General features: G+C 41.9%; 1 protein-coding gene across 7 annotated transcripts; it reads right to left on the reverse strand.

The window, feature by feature from the left end:
* Positions 1-394: 394 nt before the first annotated feature.
* LOC309496097 (membrane-spanning 4-domains subfamily A member 4A-like) lies at positions 395-19,869 on the reverse strand. 7 transcript variants are annotated; one of them, XM_082166082.1, is made up of 10 exons: positions 19,646-19,868; positions 19,398-19,485; positions 19,042-19,083; positions 9,182-9,386; positions 8,887-8,997; positions 8,720-8,794; positions 3,670-3,798; positions 1,299-1,409; positions 928-990; positions 395-793 (listed from the first exon to the last, which is right to left on the reverse strand). In XM_082166082.1, the coding sequence occupies exons 4-10, from the start codon at positions 9,359-9,361 to the stop codon at positions 701-703; spliced, it is 762 nt and encodes a 253-aa protein (XP_082022208.1). In that variant the 5' UTR covers positions 9,362-9,386; positions 19,042-19,083; positions 19,398-19,485; positions 19,646-19,868; the 3' UTR covers positions 395-700. The 7 variants fall into 7 exon arrangements, with proteins under 7 accessions (XP_082022208.1, XP_082022207.1, XP_082022209.1 ...); XM_082166081.1 differs by having other exon boundaries at positions 9,182-9,391; positions 19,398-19,869; XM_082166083.1 differs by lacking the exon at positions 19,042-19,083.
* Between the last annotated feature and the right edge of the window lie 2,247 nt (positions 19,870-22,116).

Genomic DNA, 22,116 nt, shown 5'->3' on the forward strand with positions numbered 1-22,116 from the left:
TTGCTTTTACTTTGCAAGTTTTAAACATTCAGTTATATCAGCCATATGCATTTATTTATTATCTTTAAAGAGAAAAAGAGTTTCACTGATGATTAGGCAGCATTGTTGATGTAAAAAAATTGCGAAGCAGTATCTTGAATAGTATTTTTTAGCAAAATATCTCAGCATTCACTGATGCGTTTATATGTTTGATCTAAAGCGAGACTGCTCTCATGTTTTACTGCAGGAGAGCAAATGCAAGTACATTTTCTGTCTTCCTTGCAGGACTGTGATATGAAGAGTGTGTAAAGTAACATATTTTAGCAACAGTGTGAAAGTGAATCATACATAACAGGCACAATACTGGTATAAACATGAATATGCGTCACATGACTAAACTTACGTACATTTAAAAAAAAAACTCAGTTCTGACAGTCCACACTACAACGCGAAAACGGTGTTTTTAAATTCATCCACTTTGGAGAATGTTTTTTAATTAATAAAAATGCGTCTCAGTGTGGACAGAAGGACAAAACAGAGAGAAACATATGCTTTTTCTTATTTTAACAACAATGTTATTTATCAAAAATTGTCACAAGTTTAAACAGCTTTTAAAAGATGCCACAGGTATTAGTGTGGACAAGACCTGAATCACTGGAAGAATCTGTGTGTCCTGTGAAAGCATCAAACCCAATAGCAGGACCACAGCTCTGTCCACTTTTTAAGATTTATATTTAGGATCAGAACTTTCACTGTATTGTGGGGGAACATCTGCAGGATTGTGATTCATAGAAGAGTCGCTCACCAGAGGTACCTGCAGGAAAAACAGGTATGCCATCAGCTTCAATGCTTATTTATTGATCATTCTAATCAATTCTTGAACACACACACACACATATTATATTTTCCACAAAGTCCCATTAGACTGGTGCTACAAGCTTCTCTTACCTCTGATGGATTGGGTCTAAAGGCATAGGACTGTGGAATAACAACTTGGTGAACATTCAGCACCTTCGGAAAAATACACGTTGCGTTTTATACCTTCTTACTGCAATATAAATGTAATAACATTGGATGACAGTTCTAGTATTACAGGTTTATAGACAACACTATTTCAAATGGAAAAAGGAAAAGACAAAAATCCTGCTGAAATATTTTGGTGTCGAAACTTGTGCAGATTATTGAAAACAATAGAAATTGAAAAATTACCCGTCTTTCTGTCAATCTGAAAAATGTCCTAGCAACCACCCAGAAAACCCTAGCAACTGCTTAGCAACCATAGCGGCCACTCAACTTCTAGCCCTGAACACATCACTCACCTGTGGAGAACAGGCATTGGCTTTACAGGCAAATGCTGACAGAACGATGGAAATGATAAACTCAAGGATAGTGAATACCAAGGACACACCACTGATCCCCTGGTATACGGTCTGAGAAAACACTCATCATTAGCACAAATATCAATAAAATAAATGATAGTTACTCACTCATACGCTGGCTGCAAGTGCAGAATGTACAATCCTTGAGGTTCATATGGTAATACACTCACCTAAAGGATTATTAGGAACACCATACTAATACTGTGTTTGACCCCCTTTCGCCTTCAGAACTGCCTTAATTCTACGTGGCATTGATTCAACAAGGTGCTGAAAGCATTCTTTAGAAATGTTGGCCCATATTGATAGGATAGCATCTTGCAGTTGATGGAGATTTGTGGGATGCACATCCAGGGCACGAAGCTCCCGTTCCACCACATTCCAAAGATGCTCTATTGGGTTGAGATCTGGTGACTGTGGGGGCCATTTTAGTACAGTGAACTCATTGTCATGTTCAAGAAACCAATTTGAAATGATTCGAGCTTTGTGACATGGTGCATTATCCTGCTGGAAGAAGCCATTAGAGGATGGGTACATGGTGGTCATAAAGGGATGGACATGGTCAGAAACAATGCTCAGGTAGGCGTGGCATTTAAACGATGCCCAATTGGCACTAAGGGGCCTAAAGTGTGCCAAGAAAACATCCCCCACACCATCACCACCACCACCAGCCTGCACAGTGGTAACAAGGCATGATGGGTCCATGTTCTCATTCTGTTTACACCAAATTCTGACTCTAGCATCTGAATGTCTCAACAGAAATCGAGACTCATCAGACCAGGCAACATTTTTCCAGTCTTCAACTGTCCAATTTTGGTGAGCTCGTGCAAATTGTAGCCTCTTTTTCCTATTTGTAGTGGAGATGAGTGGTACCCGGTGGGGTCTTCTGCTGTTGTAGCCCATCCGCCTCAAGGTTGTGCGTGTTGTGGCTTCACAAATGCTTTGCTGCATACCTCGGTTGTAACGAGTGGTTATTTCAGTCAAAGTTGCTCTTCTATCAGCTTGAATCAGTCAGCCCATTCTCCTCTGACCTCTAGCATCAACAAGGCTTTTTCGCCCACAGGACTGCCGCATACTGGATGTTTTACCCTTTTCACACCATTCTTTGTAAACCCTAGAAATGGTTGTGCGTGAAAATCCCAGTAACTGAGCAGATTGTGAAATACTCAGACCGGCCCGTCTGGCACCAACAACCATGCCACGCTCAAAATTGCTTAAATCACCTTTCTTTCCCATTCTGACATTCTGTTTGGAGTTCAGGAGATTGTCTTGACCAGGACCACACCCCTAAATGCATTGAAGCAACTGCCATGTGATTGGATGATTAGATAATTGCATTAATGAGAATTGAACAGGTGTTCCTAATAATCCTTTCGGTGAGTTGTATAACAAATCAAACTTAATGTATAATGTCAAGGCCTTCTTGCATGGTAAACAGGGCTTGACATTAACTTTTTTGCTCACTAGCCACTGTGTCGAGTGGTTTTCAGAAGTTACAAGCCACTCAGCATTTTCACAGGCTACAATTTTACCAAAACCATGAGGAAAAACTGTCATATAAATTCTATCCCATAATTTGGCTACAGTAAACCACAAATTATTATAGAAAAATAAAGTAAACTGTGACATTCTTCATCCAAAAATTCTTCATACAGTGACTACCAAATTATTCAGACACTTTGACCTGACCATGTTTTGCTTTAGTGTTTTCCTTTAATTGCTAATGTGACCTTTTTACACACCGACTGAACAAAATTAAGCATCTCTTAGTAATTGGTTGACCTAAATTGGTATTATGTAATTGTGTAATTCAATTTAACAGATGACAGCTAATCAACCTAATTCATTTGTGTGACAGTCTAAAAGAAGGATGGACAAAACCAGTGAAATATCAACTGATTTGATAACTCTGAGTTCTTGTAGTTTGTTATTATCATTTTCTAAACTATAGCGAATAAACTGATAATGTTAGAAATGTTGAAGGTGTCTGAATAAATTTCTGGAGCAAATGAAATGAGTGAGTGAGGAGAGGAGAGGCGGGTTTGTGTGTAACTCGCTGTCGCTATTTTTGACCAATACATTGCACTTAGTTTATTATTTCAGATGATTTTAAGACTACAATGGAAAAACGTATATCTGAAATTCAGTCCGCCGAAGCGGCTAGTAGGAGTGACTGTAACACCCCACTGCTGAAATACACACGCATTTGGCGGGTGTTAATATCAAGACGTAAATTATCAGTAACATTAAGAGGTCTATTAAATTCTTTTATTAAATGCAAGTAAAACTGTGACTAGAAAAGTTGTTAACATACCTTGTTTTTATAACAGTCATATTCATAGCAGTAAGGGATATATCCTATAGACAAATCCATTGAAAGGATAATAATGGAAATGCCTGCAGTTATAGCACTAAAGATGTTCATTCCAAGTGAAACTTTGACCTATAGACAGAAAAACAAGTTAATAAGTTAGAAAGCACTTTACCCAGTGTGTTAAACAGATCATGAAACAATATATGGAGCACTATAAAAATAAATAATAAAGTTGCAATTATCGGGGTCCAAGAACATGACTCATGAAGACAATCCAATTATACAATGTGTCCCCTTGGAATTATAAGGTTCTATCTGACATTTTTGTCAAAATTTAGTTATTCACATATTCTTATTCTGTGACCACTTCTTTACATTATGTGATGTTGTTTTTTAAGTTGTGTACATTTTGGAACTTTTTATTTAGAAAATAAAAAGGTTCTTTTTACACAGTCAAATGGAATGCAAAAACTTTAAAGCTCAATATCTCAAAACTGCTCAGAACGCAGATAGAACCTTATAATTCCAAGGGGACGAATGGCAATATCTCTCTTCAAATATAATACGGGTGTCTGTGTGTGGAACTATTCCTCAATGTACTATTTTACAATAGACAAATAATATTGTCTCTTCATTTTAATAGAATAGCAATACATTCATTTATATCTGGCAACTTGACATGTTTTCTGTATCATGTAAAACTAAAGGTAATTTGGAGATCACCGATTTCTTTGCAAACTGATTAGATTTTGATTAGACTTCAATGATCTTTATGAGAATATAATGGTTCCCTTTCGAAGGGAACCTCGACAATACGTCATCGACGTTATGGGGAATCGCCTCAGCGTGACCAATGACTGAAGTACCTGTGGAAACCCGCCAATCGCATTGGCCCGCGTCAGCCGTGACGTGACGCTCTGGCGTGCCCAGGAAGTATAAATAGAGCGCCCAGAGAACATGTCATCCTCTTTTCGTCTTCAGGGACTGATTTACTGAGTGCTGTAAGTTGGTTATTATGGAGAAATCTGCTAAGAAAACATATAGGAAGTGCGTTTACCCGTGCGAGAGGTGTCTCGCACCTGGTGATTCACACGACCTTGTGTTTGGTGTCTGGGTGAAGAGCATGCGCGCTCTGCTCTCGAGGGGGCAGAGTGCGTACACTGCGAGCGTCTTCCCATGAGGACGCTTCGTTCTCGTCTGTCCCTCTTCCTGAGGGGAGAGGGACAGTCTGCTTTGCCCCGCGGATCGGGCCCCTCTCACGCCGAGGCCGAGAGAAGACTCAGATCGTGGGGATCACAAAGGGACCTCGCTGACGAGTTTGAGAGAGGGGTGAATCTCTCCCAATCGTCAGCGCGGGACGAGGACGAGCTGCTGGCCGATGATGATGCACCTTCGGCATCTTCTAGGCCAGCAGGCAGTGCTCTTCAGGCGTCAAGCCAGGGCGAGCAGGAGGAGCGCGAGGCGGGCGAGGATGCTGAGATGCTTGAGCCTGCCCAGCCCTCCTGCCCCGCGTATGAGGAATTGATGGAGGTGATGGAGCGTGCCACTGCCAGGCTCGAGTTGCCCTGGCAGCGCGTAAGAGAGGAAGCTGTCCATGGAAGGCTTGACGAGCGCTTCCTCTCTGGCCACACCCCATCGATTCCCGGGAGCCTTCCATTCCTTCCGGACCTCCATTCTCAGGTCGTGAAGGCATGGAAGAGACCATACTCCTCGCGCATTCATCGCTTCCAGTGTTTGAGTTATGCAAACGTGGAGGCGATGCAGGAGCATGGTTACGCGTTGATGCCTCCCATTGAAGATTCCGTCGCCAACTATTTGGCGGGTGAGGGGGCATCGACGCTAAGAACTCCCACCCTGCCATCCAAACCCCTTCAGACCACATCCCGTTTGAATGGCAGGGCGTACACGGCGGCAGGTCAGGCCTGTGGTACACTGCACACGATGACTGTGTTGCAGGCGTACCAGGCTGACCTGCTGAAGGACCTGGACCAGGGTCAGGGCTTATCCCCTGATGCGGTGGCCGAGCTGCGCCGCACCACAGACCTGGCTCTCCGGGCCACTAAGCAGACAGCGGCGGCCATCGGTCGTTCGATGGCTGCCATGGTGGTCATGGAGAGGCACCTGTGGGTGAACCTGGCTGGCATCGGGGAGAAAGAGAGGACTTTTCTCCTCGATGCCCCGGTTTCGCCCTCTGAGCTTTTTGGAACCTCTGTTGAGGCGGTGGTCGGAAAGTTTGGAGAGGCGAAGGCGCGCTCGGCAGCATATAGGTCGTGCATACCGCTCCGGTCCAGGTCCACACCCAGACGCCCCTGGGGTCCTGGCCCGTCTCGCTTCGAGGAGCGTAGGCAGGACCAGCGGGACTCGGTCGCCGCTTGTGCCCCTCCTCTTACCCGGAGCAAGGCTATGAGACGGCGCGAGTCCAGGAGGAGAAGGCGGGGAGTAAGGAGAGAGGACTTCCGGGCTAGGCGTGAGGAGGATCGCCCTGGAAGGGGTAGATAGACCTTTTTCCTCTTGTACGCCAGCCTTCCCTCTTTCCCCGTTTTAGAGTAACATCAGGCCCAGCGGACCTATGATGATGTTCTATTAATCTGACGGTCTGCATCAGGCTTGGTGTATAGTTGAACGGACGATAGCTATGTTTCTTTATCTGGCCTTCGTTCTTCTTAGAGCGGCCTTTAAAAAAAAGAAGAAAAAAAAAGAAATATATGGCATTAATTTAGACATCGCAAGTCCTTATAGCTTAGGTGCTTATAATAAGCTAGCTTTTAAACAGTATATGTAGTAGGCTTCCTCTCCATATGAGAGTCGTACTGCTGAGGCCTCCATATACTTATTGTATGTTCAGGCTTCCTCTACTTTCAGAGTCATCCTGCAGAGGCCTTCATGCAAATAGCTAGCTAGCTTTTGTCAGTATGTGTAGTAAGCTTCCCCTCCATATGAGGGTTGTATTGCTGAGGCCTCCATATACTCATTGAATTGCTGATATATGTGCTAGGCTTCCTCTCTATTGAGAGTCGTTCTGCTGAGGCCTCCATATACATATTGCATGTTTTAGGCTTCCTCTACTTTCAGAGTCATCCTGCAGAGGCCTTCATGCAACTAGCTAGCTAGCTTTTGTCAGTATGTGTAGTAAGCTTCCTCTCCATATGAGGGTCATATTGTTGAGGCCTCCATATACTTATTGAGCCTAGGCGGGCTAGTTATTGCTGATATGTGTTAGGCTTCCTCTCCATATGAGAGTCATACTGCTGAGGCCTCCATATACATATTGCATGTTTCAGGCTTCCTCTACTTAAGAGTCATCCTGCTGAGGCCTTCATGCAAATAGCAAGCTAGTTTTTTGTCAGTATATGTAGTAGGCTTCCCCTCCATATGAGGGTCGTATTGCTGAGGCCTCCATATACTCATTGTATTGCTGATAGATGTGCTAGGCTTCCTCTCTATTGAGAGTCGTTCTGCTGAGGCCTCCATATACATATTGCATGTTTTAGGCTTCCTCTACTTTAGAGTCATCCTGCTGAGGCCTTCATGCAAATAGCTAGCTAGCTTTGTCAGTATATGTAGTAGGCTTCCTCTCCATATGAGGGTCGTATTGCTGAGGCTTCCATATACTTATTGGTATCCAGACCTTGAGCTAAAGCTCGGCGTTGGCCCTAGGGAGAAGTGCTACTGTTAGCCTGACGTGTAAGCAGTAGGGGCTGTTACCTGGGTTATTGTAGTGGTCAGGCATCCCCTTAGCATGGCGGCGTGGGTACAGCGTTCCCCATAACGTCGATGACGTATTGTCGAGGTTCCCTTCGAAAGGGAACGTCTTAGGTTACAAATGTAACCTTTGTTCCCTGAGAACAGGGAACGAGACAATACGTCTCCCTGCCATGCTTTCGGTTCTGCTTGCTCAGTCCCTTCAGACGAAGAGGATGACATGTTCTCTGGGCGCTCTATTTATATTTCCTGGGCACGCCAGAGCGTCACGTCACGGCTGACGCGGGCCAATGCGATTGGCGGGTTTCCACAGGTACTTCAGTCATTGGTCACGCTGAGGCGATTCCCCATAACGTCGATGACGTATTGTCTCGTTCCCTGTTCTCAGGGAACAAAGGTTACATTTGTAACCTGAGACGATTTTATGCACAGTCAATCAAATTAGCCATTTACAGAGCATCCGGAAAGTATCCATAGCGCTTCACTTTTTATGTTATAGGCTTAATCCTAAATGGATCTGAGCCTCGACACAATCCTGTCTCTCATACACGTACAGACACTTCATGGCTTGGTTTGTGCTCTGACATGCACTGTTAACTGTGGGACCTTATATAGGCAGGTGTGTGCCTTTCCAAATCATGTCCAATCAACTGAATTTACCACAGGTGAACTCCAATCCAGCTGTAGAAACACCTCAAGGGTGATCAGTGGAAACAGGATTGCACCATGGAGTTTTATTTTTAATAAATTTGTAACGATTTCAAATAAACTTCTTTCACTTTGTCATTATGTATTATTTATTTATTAATATATAATATTAGTATTATTAGTAGAATTTTGTGGAAAATAATGAATTTAATCAATTTTGGAAAAAGGCTGTAACATAACAAAATGTGGAAAAAGTGAAGTGTTATGAATGTTTGTTGGTGTTTTCATATCATCCACATATAACACTTTTAATGTTTTTGAAATATGTCTCTTATGCTCATCAGGCCTGCATGTATTTGCTCAAAAATACAGTAATATTGTGAAATATTATTACAATTTAAAATGATAGTTTTCTATTTAAATATACTTTAAGATTTAATTATTTCTGTGATGCAAAGCTGAATTTTCAGCACCATTACTCAGTATTCAGTGTCACGTGATCCTTCAGAAATCATTACTTCCGTTCAAAAGTTTTGGGTTCAGTAATATTTTCCTTTCTTTCTTTCTTTCTTTCTTTCTTTCTTTCTTTCTGAAAGAAAGTAATACTTTTACTTTCATCCAGTTTTGGGCAGTTTGTTTAGTCTTACATTAAATAAAGTTTGTGCTTGAACCCCTGAAAATAACAATGATGTGCGCATACCAAACACAAACTGGAGGAGCCTTTGCCATGGAGTTTATTTTCTGCAGCAATGCAGAGTGATCCTGCCGTAATGTACTGAGAGGAAAGAGAAAGGATTCTTCTGTTAGAATATTTAGCTTGTGTTAGAAAAGACAGAACTGTACTTAAGTTGTATATTGTTTCCTTACAATGAGAGATCCCCAATAACGAATACCAATCAAGACAAAGATGGAATATGCATGGACTGTAGCCACGATTCCCAACAGGAGAATCAGCAGACCGATCATTATCTGGACAGTCTGAGGAAGACCAGAAAACAGGCACTTATTGCAGGGGAATAGTGACTCACAGTTATTAGCTGAGCAGGGTTGCCAGATCTGCACAACAGTTTGTTAATGTTTGTACTAATGCTTTTTTGGATTTGTTTCCATACCTTTCCTACTTCACACGTATAAAAATAAATTTTATTGAAAGATTTCTCACCCCAAGTGCTTTTGGTTGGCCTTTCAGAAATGCCTGAAGTCCTTGAGGAGCTGAAGCTGTCTGTGGCACATAAACAGTCACTGGAGCCGTTGTCCCCGTTTCAGCTGGAGCCGTTTGTCCTGGGGCCTGAAACTGGATGATCAGCGTCGACGAGTTTGTGGGAATGACGGTACTAGACATTCTTCTTTCTGAATCTGAAATTGACCTGTACAAAATAATAAAGACATGTACAAACATGTGAATAATAAGAATATAAAATAGATTTTCATAAATAATCTTACCAGTGTATTTATTAAAATATTATATGTTCATATTTATTATTATTACAATCTGTGGTCTTCATATTCTGGAAAAACTTATGAATGCAGTTGTGTCACAGAATTATTGGTAACTAGAATAACTCTTCACAGATATTATATTTACAAACATCTCATGTTTAAACTGATCTACAGCTGTCACCATCTCTGTGGGACATTTGCCAGTATATATTTAAAACAATAATACTGGAAGTTGTCACCAAAAATAGTTGTTATGTCCACAGGAGGGCGATGTTGTCATAGAGAGTTGTGAGTATAAAAGCAAAAACTTTGTAAAAACCTAAAGTAATATTGACAAACTATTTATCATTTGAAAGCTTACAATCTCTAGTTTTCATATTTGGTGACTGTTTTTCAAAAATAAATTACAGAGGAGCAGTAATTTATCAAATTGCAACAATAATATTTCATTCTCATTAGGCGTATTCAGGCCTTTATTTTGAAATAGCGATGAACATGAAAAATCATGAAAGATTAAGTAGGAACCTCAGTTTGTTTTCATGGCAAGATTTCAAAAGATAACACCAATTTAATTTTATGAGGAAAAAAGGTCTGAAAATGTTTTAAATATACAGAAAAAAATGATAGATTCTCGATTTGGTATGTAGTGTTGAGCTATAATGCACATACATGTTTTTTATTGCTTTACTTTATAGGTTTAATACAAATCAAATACTGCCAAACCGCACATATTACTTCTGGATAGAATGACTACTTCGTACATTTTATGAAAATTATGGAAATATATAGTTCAGATGAGCTCACTCAAACCATATATGGAAATGGAGGCGCCCTTATATGGTCAGTAATAGAGCTTGGATGTCATCTAGTGAAAAAGTGTGGTACTGCGCCCAAACAAACTTACTGAAAGCAATTTTTTGAGATATCAACCTAAAGTTTGGATCACAACTTGTTCAGACTTTATTGCAGTTTGCAGTTGCTGTGTGTTCTTATAGTTCACTCCTCGGAGATAACGCATTCTGTGGTGTAATACTGTTTCCCAGAATGAAAGTTAAAGTAGGTGGAGCTCAGATGGTTATGTGACAGGTGGATAATCTGGAGTGTTTGTTTTGGTTCAGTGGAATGGGGTAACTCTAAGTGGTTGCGTATATTTTAATTGGCAAGGCACGCCCACTGGCGTTGAACTGCAGCCTGATAGTGAGAACACCTGTGCGGCACAATTATAGATGGTGCGTTAGGTTCTAGGGCATGATAAAAAGCCTGTTTAAGCGGAGCATTGTGATTCCTCTCTGTGTGGTGCCCAGTAATAGGATACCGGTGTATTTTGCTTTGCATCTTCTGGTGAGCGGTTTGCTTTATTGTCCTTTTCAGTCGCAGATTATTATGATCTAAATATAGCCCATGTTTGTCATCAGGAAGGTGTGTGCGTGAAGTGGCAAGTGCAGGGAGTATAACGTTCGCTTTAACTTAATTCCCCTACGAGGTAAGAAACATTATGATCGGTTTCCTCTTCGGGGGTTAACTCAATTGAAAATAATGTAGCCTATTCATGTTTTTATTATAGGTGCGGCCCAGGAGCGCTAGCTGCTGTTCTCTTTTAATACTACTATTGGTGAAATTGATTCGCTGTCCCGTTCGCCCGACTGACGCGGAATGCTTTGGACTACGGTTCCGACCGCGCTCGTTGTGAGCTCTGCTCGCATATGAAAGGTCATGCTACTGCGCTCTGGGAGCTGTTATATCCAATTACTATGCTGGTAGCGGAGTCTATTTAGCGCCACTTGAACGATCTTAAATATTAGTTTTAATGAGGAAGTGCAATGTCATTGTGACCGTGTAATTTTCTTTTTCTTTTTTTCTTGTTTTGATTGTTTGTTTTTGGTAAATCTAATTGCCAGTAGCCCCTACTTAAGGTGAAATTTCATTGTGACTGTTTGTCATTTCTTTTCTTTTTGTTTTCTGGTTTGTTTGCTGTTTATAAATCTAATTGCCAGTTTGCCTCTATTTGACCACAGCAAGAACTGCGATAGTGAAGCTTAACCGAAGGGGGGAGTGTATTTTCCTTCTTTTTGTATTTGTTTTATTTTTGGGTGTCACCGGCTTTAAATATTGTTTTCTCACAGGTTTGCTGTGTGGGTTGTCCTTTCTGTGAAAGTGAGCTAATTGTGGTCTCTTGTTTAATGTGGGTAACTAATTGGTAAACTGTGAATGAGACCTATTAGATGTTTTTAATTAAATAATTTTCCTGTGAGCAATAAATATTGTACTTTTGTAAGTCACGTCTCTGTCTTTGATGCAAACCGAACCAGCAGGGTCCTTCTCATTGTGGTAATTCATTTGGTTTAAATTTCCTTTTAGTGGTATTTTTTTATTTTATTTACTTTCCTGGGTTGAGAGGTAACCTAGGTGGCGTAGTCGGAGGTAATAATTTAGCCAAAGGTTACAAATTGGCGTAGTCGGCAGGGTTTCATTTTGTGTGTGAAGCAGAGACGTGACTGTTATTTTTGTTTGTGATACCAATTTATTTTTTTATTTTTACTTATTGTTTGGAACAGCAGCTAGCGCATTAGAATATTGTATTGTACTTTCCTCTCCTGTGTTTTTTTTTGTTTTGTTTTTTTGTGTTTGTTTATCATTTAGATCGTCACTATGGAGGAGGAGATGCAACAATTGCGAGATTTGGTAGCCCAACTCAAGGCTGATAATGAACACCTGCGACAAGAACGCTTAGTGGTTCAGGCAGGTCCGAGTGTTGCGCCCTCTGAATCTAATCAAAGGGGGGCAGGGTTGGACATGGGCTCAAGATCCTCCTCCAATGGTAATTCAGTGGTGACTGAAAGGTTGATTTATGTTCCTAGGGAGAGGAAATGTCCTGTTTTTAGGGGCCGTACCGGAATTTCTTTGGCTGATTGGCTAGAGGAAGTGAAGGCCAGCATGCGTGTTCGCCATTTATCTAATTTTGATAAAGCACATTTCCTGTATGACCATTTAGAGGGGGAAGCTAGGGAAGAAATCAAATTTAGACCTAGTGATGACCGGGAAGACCCAGATAAAGTTATTGAAATACTTACTGAGCTGTATGGCTGCCCAGATTCATATATTGTTTTGCAGGAGAATTTCTTCTCTCGACGACAGCTAGAGGGGGAGACACTCCAGGAATTTTCACATGCCCTTCTTGGCTTAATGTCAAAAGTAATTAAAAATGCTCCAAATGGTATGCCCAATTCTGAGGTCTTGTTGCGTGACCAATTCGTAGAGTATGTGCTGGATTCTGCCCTTCGCAGGGAATTAAAGCAGTTTGTACGCCAACACTTTAGGGCGACTTTACTTGATGTCAGAGGGGAAGCCATCAGATGGGAAAGGGAGGGTATGTTGAGGGGTACTGGGGTTCGTAGTTTGTCAACCTCTTCTACTTATGGGCAGCAGTATGGGGTTTATGGGGCTGCGCCAGCTTCCACAAACTCTGAATTATCGGAGCTAAAAGAGATGCTCAAAAAGCAACAAGAACAGCTTGATCAGTTAACCCGTAATATGACTTTGCTTCAAAATGCCCCAAGAAGTCTCCCTTTTTCCCCAACGCCCTTTAATAGGGGTTCAGTTATCTGTAGGAAGTGCCAACAGCCTGGTCATTTTGCCCGTGAATGTAGTTCCCAAAGTTTGTCACCGAGGGTTAATCCCCTCCCTTCACGTCACCCTCAGCTAGTAGTGCCAAGATCCCAGTCCACTGTTACCTTTCAGGAAAACTAGAATCTTCTGTGCTCCCGAGCCACAGTTCAGAAGGTTATGTGTTTGGCTCAGATACTGTTTTTCCCCCTGTAGAGCACATGGCCCCGTTATTATCACCATGCCCCCATGTGACGGTTAGTGTGGGTGGGGTGTTAGTTCCCTGCTTGTTAGACACCGGTTCAATGGTGTCAACGGTGACGGAAAGTTTTTATTTGCAGAACTTTGAACCGTGGGGTGCGGAAAAACTCCACTCATGTCACTGGTTGCAGCTTAAGGCGGCCAATGGTCTAGATATTCCATATATAGGCTATTTAGAGTTGGATGTGGAAGTTTTTGGCAAAGTGATTCCTAAACGTGGGGTGCTCATAGTTAAAGATTCTTCAGGTACTCCTACTAAGGTCTCCGGTATTTTGGGCATGAATGTCATTCGAGAATGTTACCACGAATTGTTTGGGCAGTATGGACCGACTCTTTTTGAAACCGCTTTAGTGCAGCATGCCCCTGACTCTTGGCAACAAGCCTTACAAAAGTGTCATCAAGCTCAAGTTCATGCCCCTTTGGACTCTTCAGCCCGCGTACGGGTTCGAGGGGGCAGGTGTATTTGTATACCAGGTGGCACCCTGAAGTTTATTCCGGCGACTTGTTCCCAGCAGCATACTGGATCGACTGTAGTATTTGAGCCTTCTGGTGGTGGGCTAGCAGCCGGTCTTTTGACTTCTCTTGCCATTGTTAGGATAGTTCGTGGACAGGTTTATGTTCCAGTCATTAATGTGGGAGTAGTGGATGTTAACCTTTATGCACGAACGGTTCTTGGTACTATCAGCCCTGTAACTGTGGTGAGTTTACCCCAAGGTGTAGAGGATGTTCCCTTGCAGGCCACCGTATCTTCCCAAATGACTGTAGGTCTTCTACAAGACAAGATAGATTCTCTTGATCTGTCTCCGATGACCCCTGAAGAACAGTGTCAAGTCAGGGCTTTATTGTCCAGGTATTCTTCTGTGTTTTCGACGCATGATAGTGATCTGGGCTGTACTACGTTGATCACACATGAGATTCCCTTGATTGATGAGGTTCCTGTTAGGCAGCGGTATAGACGCATTCCTCCATCAGAATATGAGGCCGTTAAGGCTCATATCAATCAGTTGTTGGAAACTAAGATTATAAGAGAAAGTAGCAGCCCCTATGCTTCTCCCATTGTCCTGGTGAAGAAAAAGGATGGTAGCCTGCGACTGTGTGTTGACTATCGTCAACTTAACAGCAAGACCAGAAAAGATTCGTTTCCTTTACCAAGAATTGAGGAATCCTTGGATGCTCTTGCAGGTGCCAGGTGGTTCACCACAAGGGACCTTGCTAGTGGCTACAATCAGGTCCCTGTGGTTGAAAAGGACAGACCGAAGACTGCCTTCTGCACACCTTTTGGGCTATATGAGTGGAATAGGATGGCCTTCGGCCTGTGCAATGCACCTAGCACATTTCAGAGATTGATGGAGCGTATGTTTGGCTCACAACATTTCCAATCGTTGTTGCTGTATTTGGACGATGTTATTGTCTTCTCCTCCACCGTGTCTGAACATTTGCAATGGCTGGAGGTGGTCCTGAAGCGTCTACAACAAGAGGGATTAAAGGCCAAATTGGAGAAGTGCTCGTTTCTTCAGTCTGAGGTGAACTACCTGGGGCATTTGATTACTGCCCAAGGAGTGGCTACTGATCCAAAGAAAATTGAGGCAGTTGTTAATTGGCAGCCCCCCCAGCAGGTTTCAGAACTTCGGTCATTTCTGGGCTTCGCAAGCTATTACAGGCGATTCGTGGAGTCTTTTGCCAAAATGGCTGCCCCACTTCATCGCCTGGTAGCTGACCTGACTGGAGCTAACCGGAAGGGCCCAGCCCGTTCTTGCAAGGAGGCCTGGACAGAGGAGTGTCAGCAGAGCTTTGATACGCTGAAGCAACGGTTGGTGAGTGCTCCAGTGCTGGCTTATGCTGACTTCTCCTTGCCATTTATCTTAGAAGTGGATGCCAGTTATAGCGGATTGGGAGCCGTCCTGTCACAGGAACAGGAGGGCAGAGTTCGACCAGTAGCCTATGCTAGTCGCGGCTTAAGGCCTTCGGAGAGGAACATGTCCAATTATAGTTCCATGAAACTTGAATTTCTTGCCCTTAAATGGGCAATGAGCGAGAAGTTCCGTGAGTATTTACTTGGACACAAGTGTGTGGTATATACGGACAATAATCCCCTGAGTTACCTCAATACCGCTAAACTTGGCGCTTTAGAACAGAGATGGGCTGCCCAACTCGCCGCTTTTGACTTCAGCATCAAGTATCGCTCTGGACGGAGTAATCGTAACGCTGATGCCCTCTCGCGACAGCATCCCGCTGGACCTGTGTTTGAGGCTATGATTCCAGGAAGTTCCCTGCCAGAACCCCTCCAACAAGTCGCTTCTATTAGACCCATGAGAGGGGTACAAGCATCCATTACCGCTTTCCCTGGCTATTCTTCTACGGATTTACACAGGCTACAGGAAGCAGATGCAGCATTGGGAGTATTCCTGAAGTTATGGAAAAGAGGGAAATACCCTTCACCTGAGGAGCGGCGAGAGCTGTGTGCAGATGCGGGTAAACTCCTGAAACAGTGGAAGCGTTTACAGGTGAAGGATGGCGTAGTGTATCGTCAGTGTTACCATCCCCAGGGCGGTGAGGCCTTCCTTCAACTGTTGCTCCCGACATCGTTAAAGACTATGGTGATGCAGCAGCTTCATGATGAGCACGGCCATCAGGGAGTGGAGCGTACAACCGAGCTGGTGCGACAAAGGTGTTTCTGGCCAGGTATGAGTGAGGATGTGAAACGTTGGTGCCAGCAATGTGAACGATGTACTGTTGCTAAGGATGTCTTCCCTCGAGTGCAGACATATATGGGTCATTTGTTGGCTTCAAGGCCTAACCAAATTCTGGCCATCGACTTCACTTTGATTGAGCCATCCCAGAATGGAATGGAGAATGTTCTCGTGCTGACAGATGTGTTTTCCAAGTACACCCAAGCTGTGCCTACCCGTGACCAGAGAGCATCTACGGTGGCAACGGTTTTGGCGAATGAATGGTTCTACAAGTTTGGAGTTCCTGGTCGCATCCACTCGGACCAGGGGAGGAATTTTGAAAGCACTCTTATCCAACAGTTGTGTGCCTTGTATGGCATTGAACGGAGTCGGACCACCCCAGCCCATCCTACTGGAAATGGCCAATGTGAGCGATTCAATCGCACGCTGCACAATCTGCTGCGTACTCTGCCTTCCTGTAAGAAGAAGAACTGGGCAGCCTATCTCCCTCAAGTGGTTTTTTCGTATAACACTACTCCACACCAGTCTACAGGTGAATCCCCATATTTCTTAATGTTTGGGCAAGACCCACAGTTGCCTGTTGATTTCCTCTTGGGCAGAATTGATGCACCGACTCACGGCAGTGTCCATGATTGGATTAATGATCACCAAGTAAGACTTCAGGTGGCCTTTGATGGAGCTAGAAGTCGCATGAAGGCTGCAGCGGACTGTAGGAAAGAGCGACATGATCGGAGAGTACAGGATGAGCCTTTGAGTCAAGGTCAGCTGGTGTATTTGCGGGACCTTTGTGTGCGAGGCCGGGCAAAGATCCAAGATTGCTGGAGTTCTGTTCCTTATAAAGTGCTGCGAGCCCCGACACCTGGGGGGTCAGTGTATACTATTGCTCCTGTTGAGGATTTGAAGAAAGTTAGACACGTGCACCGTACTCTGCTAAGAGTCCAACCGACCGGCCAGAATGTGGCAGAACCCTTTAATTCTTTCCTTGTCGAGTCTGATCAATCATCGGAGGACTCTGGGGAGGATGATGCACTGGATACCTGGCTGGTGGTGCCGTCAGAGCAAGAAGTCCCTCCCCCGACGACGGTACCCTTCACTGTTCATTCACCCCCACGTGGTGTCCCTCTTCTGCCCCAACCTCTTGAGGGTGCCTCCACATCATCTAGTACAGTTCTTGAGCCTCCTCTGGTCCATGGTCATTTGCCTAGTGATCCCTCTGTGACCTCTGAAGATACCGTTATTACGGTAGGAGCACCATTACGTCGGACCACCCGAAAAACTGCAGGCTACCATTCCAATGTCCATCATTTGCCAGAGACAATGGGGGGCGGAGGAGGTCTTGTGAATTCTCAAGTAACTGTTAGTAACAATTTTCCCACTCTTTTTAGGCCCTGGAGCTAATATCGTCGGGTCGCCGGATTTAAAACCAGGGGGTAGAATGTGACAGGTGGATAATCTGGAGTGTTTGTTTTGGTTCAGTGGAATGGGGTAACTCTAAGTGGTTGCGTATATTTTAATTGGCAAGGCACGCCCACTGGCGTTGAACTGCAGCCTGATAGTGAGAACACCTGTGCGGCACAATTATAGATGGTGCGTTAGGTTCTAGGGCATGATAAAAAGCCTGTTTAAGCGGAGCATTGTGATTCCTCTCTGTGTGGTGCCCAGTAATAGGATACCGGTGTATTTTGCTTTGCATCTTCTGGTGAGCGGTTTGCTTTATTGTCCTTTTCAGTCGCAGATTATTATGATCTAAATATAGCCCATGTTTGTCATCAGGAAGGTGTGTGCGTGAAGTGGCAAGTGCAGGGAGTATAACGTTCGCTTTAACTTAATTCCCCTACGAGGTAAGAAACATTATGATCGGTTTCCTCTTCGGGGGTTAACTCAATTGAAAATAATGTAGCCTATTCATGTTTTTATTATAGGTGCGGCCCAGGAGCGCTAGCTGCTGTTCTCTTTTAATACTACTATTGGTGAAATTGATTCGCTGTCCCGTTCGCCCGACTGACGCGGAATGCTTTGGACTACGGTTCCGACCGCGCTCGTTGTGAGCTCTGCTCTCATATGAAAGGTCATGCAACTGCGCTCTGGGAGCTGTTATATCCAATTACAATGCTGGTAGCGGAGTCTATTTAGCGCCACTTGAACGATCTTAAATATTAGTTTTAATGAGGAAGTGCAATGTCATTGGTACCGTGTAATTTTCTTTTTCTTTTTTTCTTGTTTTGATTGTTTGTTTTTGGTAAATCTAATTGCCAGTAGCCCCTACTTAAGGTGAAATTTCATTGTGACTGTTTGTCATTTCTTTTCTTTTTGTTTTCTGGTTTGTTTGCTGTTTATAAATCTAATTGCCAGTTTGCCTCTATTTGACCACAGCAAGAACTGCGATAGTGAAGCTTAACCGAAGGGGGGAGTGTATTTTCCTTCTTTTTTGTATTTGTTTTATTTTTGGGTGTCACCGGCTTTAAATATTGTTTTCTCACAGGTTTGCTGTGTGGGTTGTCCTTTCTGTGAAAGTGAGCTAATTGTGGTCTCTTGTTTAATGTGGGTAACTAATTGGTAAACTGTGAATGAGACCTATTAGATGTTTTTAATTAAATAATTTTCCTGTGAGCAATAAATATTGTACTTTTGTAAGTCACGTCTCTGTCTTTGATGCAAACCGAACCAGCAGGGTCCTTCTCATTGTGGTAATTCATTTGGTTTAAATTTCCTTTTAGTGGTATTTTTTTTTAATTATTTACTTTCCTGGGTTGAGAGGTAACCTAGGTGGCGTAGTCGGAGGTAATAATTTAGCCAAAGGTTACAGTTAGGAGGGGTGGCAAAGCTACACACTGTTTCCAGGAAATCAAGCCTGACGCACTACTGTAATATAATCTCTTTTCACAATAACAATAATATTAAATTAAATCTTAATTTGTCTTTGTTGTATTTTATATAATCTGTATGCTGGTTTGGAAACAGACTTGTAAATATTGTACAAAACATGTGACATAACAATAATAAGCACAGTCAAAACCATTTATCTTACCTTATTTGGAACAAATTTGGCCCAATAATCAGTAGTTCAAGACTTAGAGAATAGAGAAAAATAGAGAAGATTGTGTGTACATGCATCTCAATCCCCGTCCCCTCCCCAAAATAACCATACATGGAGCTTACAGTGCCTAGTTTCACTATTGTGGTGAGATCTGGTATTTAACTCATTTTCCTGATTAACCCCATAGTATCAAAGTTGCTAGGTAGTCTTGTGCTGTCAGGTCAGAATAGGATTTATTTCCTCACTAGCTTGTTTTAATTTATACCAGCAAATCTAGGTTTAGTCCCTACACTCTCGTGAAACAATAATCATTGACAACTAGACATATGGATCAAATTCATGCTTACCCTCCAGCAGAATCGTTCCTGGAACCTTTGTTGTCTATCGCTAATAGAACTGTCTTTGTAAGCTGAAGTAAAACTTTACAGTGTTTGTCTTTATGAAATAAAATGTTATTTAAACAAAAGATAAAATACTGGTTACACAAGGATTAATACTTGTAGCAAATCATCAAAAAATTACAGGTTATAAATTTCAGCTTATTCAATCTCAACAGGGCAGTCCTGTATGAGTGAATATTACAAAGGCTAATTACCTTGTAAGCAGTTCAAGCAAAAGGAGTAACTTGTTCTCCTCAGAAGTCTACAAGTTAAGATAATACAGCAGAGCAATATAAGCAAAAAAGAGTTTCAGTTAGAAAACTGAACTAGAAGAGAACTAAATTCTCCCTAGGGATGCAAACAACATCAAAATAAAAAATGCAGCCACTAACAGTCAAAATGCAGTCATATTTATACGGAACTGGGTTACATTGCTCCTATGCAGTTTCTTGGTTTTTTTCAAGAGGAAACCTTCTGTTGCTTCAGTCGAGGGGGTTTTCAGTTACATTATTGTTTCCCAATGGGCATTCTTGCGTCCTTTCTGTCCTCTGCGCTTTGGACTTCTGTGTAAGTGTGTGCGTGCATATGTCTCTGGAAGTGTGTTTGTAGGTCCAAAATACTTGTTAAAATTCACATTTCCTACTACACTATGTACATCTGTATCATTTCCATTCATATTTCCATCCACATTATACCATGTTTAACACCATCAAAGGTACTACAAGACATCGGAAAATATTAAGATACAGACTATAAATGCCATTTGTGCCATACACATTACACTGCTAAAAATTATCCAATATCCTTGCTATGTTTTAGAATAAATATATTTCAAAAATCCATAAAAAATAAATTGTATAAAATACTTCTCAAATAAAGTTTTTAGAATAGAGCTGATTCATTCATTTCCACAGGCCAAATAGTATTTTAATTGTTTTAAACAATTCAAATCAAAATGTATGCAGTTTTGTTAATAAGGTGAACATATCTTTTAGGATGTTTATAGGCTATTTTTAGTGGAAATAGATAGGCTTACTTATTTATTGCAGTGTGAATATAAATGTCTGACTATTATACATGTAATAATACAATAGATACAAATGTTTCACATATAATGCTCTAAATTATTCCAAAGCAAGCATTAAGTGTCCTGGCCGCTGGGGAATCCAGGAGAATGATGTATTGAGGGAATCCCAGCTCTGCAGCACAGCAGTGATATAAAGTTAAGAAAACTAAACAACCGAGAGAAATATATGTCTACTACCTCAGATTTAACGTTTAATCTATACATCAGCATCGGTGAATAACATTATAATCTCGTTCACGGTAGAGAAAGCTGCTTACATGTGCAAAACTCACTGTGAAGACTTAAATGTAAATACAGCTTTTGCGTCTTTATCAGCTTTTCCATATATATATGGTTCGTTCTCTAATTTAGGGTACATTTCATGTCAGCAAAAAAGCACAAGAGCACTGTCCTTTCTCAGTGGAACATTAAGTGTCTCAATATAGTATATTAATTCAGTGTTACATATCTGTTATCTGCAGAGCTTAAACATTAACTGTTTTTAATTTTTTTTTATTAAAAACATGTTTTTACTTCAGAGTTTGTCAACTATGTTACGGACAAACAGGGTGTTATACAAACCATTCAATTCAGTCTTGCACTCGAAATTAAATGCAATTAAGAAGGCTCTTGAGTCCATTTCTGCCACACATACAATTGTTATTTAAAATGATTTTCATAATCAACCTTTTTTTAAAGATGAACATGCAATGCATTTATAACTGTCCTTATGGACAAGGATGTTTTTCATCATAAATCTCCATTAAAGTTATTTTTGATCATTAAAAAAGATGTTATAGTAAACTCCAACCTATGCAAATAACTAGAATGCTTAAAAAATGTCAGAAACATCAATATTGGCTATTTTAACTTTAAAGATCTAAGTGTAACCTAGGTGACAATGAAAATCACACGGTTGACACTAGTAACCTAGTTGACTGGACATATTGTTAACCATGGACAACATTTTATTCTTTATTCATGAGACAGAATTTAATTAGCAAAGTTGCTTTCGGTGAAAACTAGGGGTCGACCGATTAATCGGTCGGACGATTAATCGGACGATTTTTTGCATTTTTTAACATAATCGGCATCGGCCAATATCCAGTATATCAAGCCGATTATTAGGCGGGCGCATCTGTGGGCAGCCTAGTGTTGTTGTTGTTGTGGAACACGTGTTCGACGCACGCTGCGCCTAGAGTCATTCTCCAGCAGAGTGAGCAGACCTCATCCAGTGCCTAAGGAAGAAGCTAAGTTCCTTGGAGAAAACTCCTTTATATTTAATTAAAACCTTTTGATATGTTACTGCCAACTTCGAGAAAAAATATGAATAGGCGACATGACGTTTCGGCTACTTTGGATATTGATAGTAGTTGAGGTTGCATTAGCACAGCAGAAGGGTTGCTATCATGTCACAATAAGTAAGCAAGACTTTTGCAATTACAGACAGAGAATCTGATACTTTTATTTGTTCTGTTTTGTGTGTCTTATATTTGAGAGGGTTGTCACTCAAATGCAGAGAAATAAGTAATAAAAAAAGTGACCATAGGTTAGTGAAGGACTGGCTTTGCTTTGCTAGCGTCGTCGCTAGGGTTGGGTAGCTACAGACAGACCCGGTGC

This window comes from Leuciscus leuciscus (assembly GCF_965113295.1).
Source record: "Leuciscus leuciscus genome assembly, chromosome: 4".
Classification (NCBI taxonomy): Eukaryota; Metazoa; Chordata; class Actinopteri; order Cypriniformes; family Leuciscidae; genus Leuciscus; species Leuciscus leuciscus.

Excerpts from the sequence above, each read along its gene's own strand:
- LOC309496097 (XM_082166077.1), bottom strand. The coding sequence starts at position 19,163 with ATGTATGGTTATTTTGGGGAGGGGACGGGGATTGAGATGCATGTACAC. Across the intron at positions 991-1,298 it reads CCAATGCCTGTTCTCCACAG|GTGCTGAATGTTCACCAAGT; the intron begins GTGAGTGATGTG and ends ATTTTTCCGAAG. Across the intron at positions 794-927 it reads TTAGACCCAATCCATCAGAG|GTACCTCTGGTGAGCGACTC; the intron begins GTAAGAGAAGCT and ends TTTTTCCTGCAG.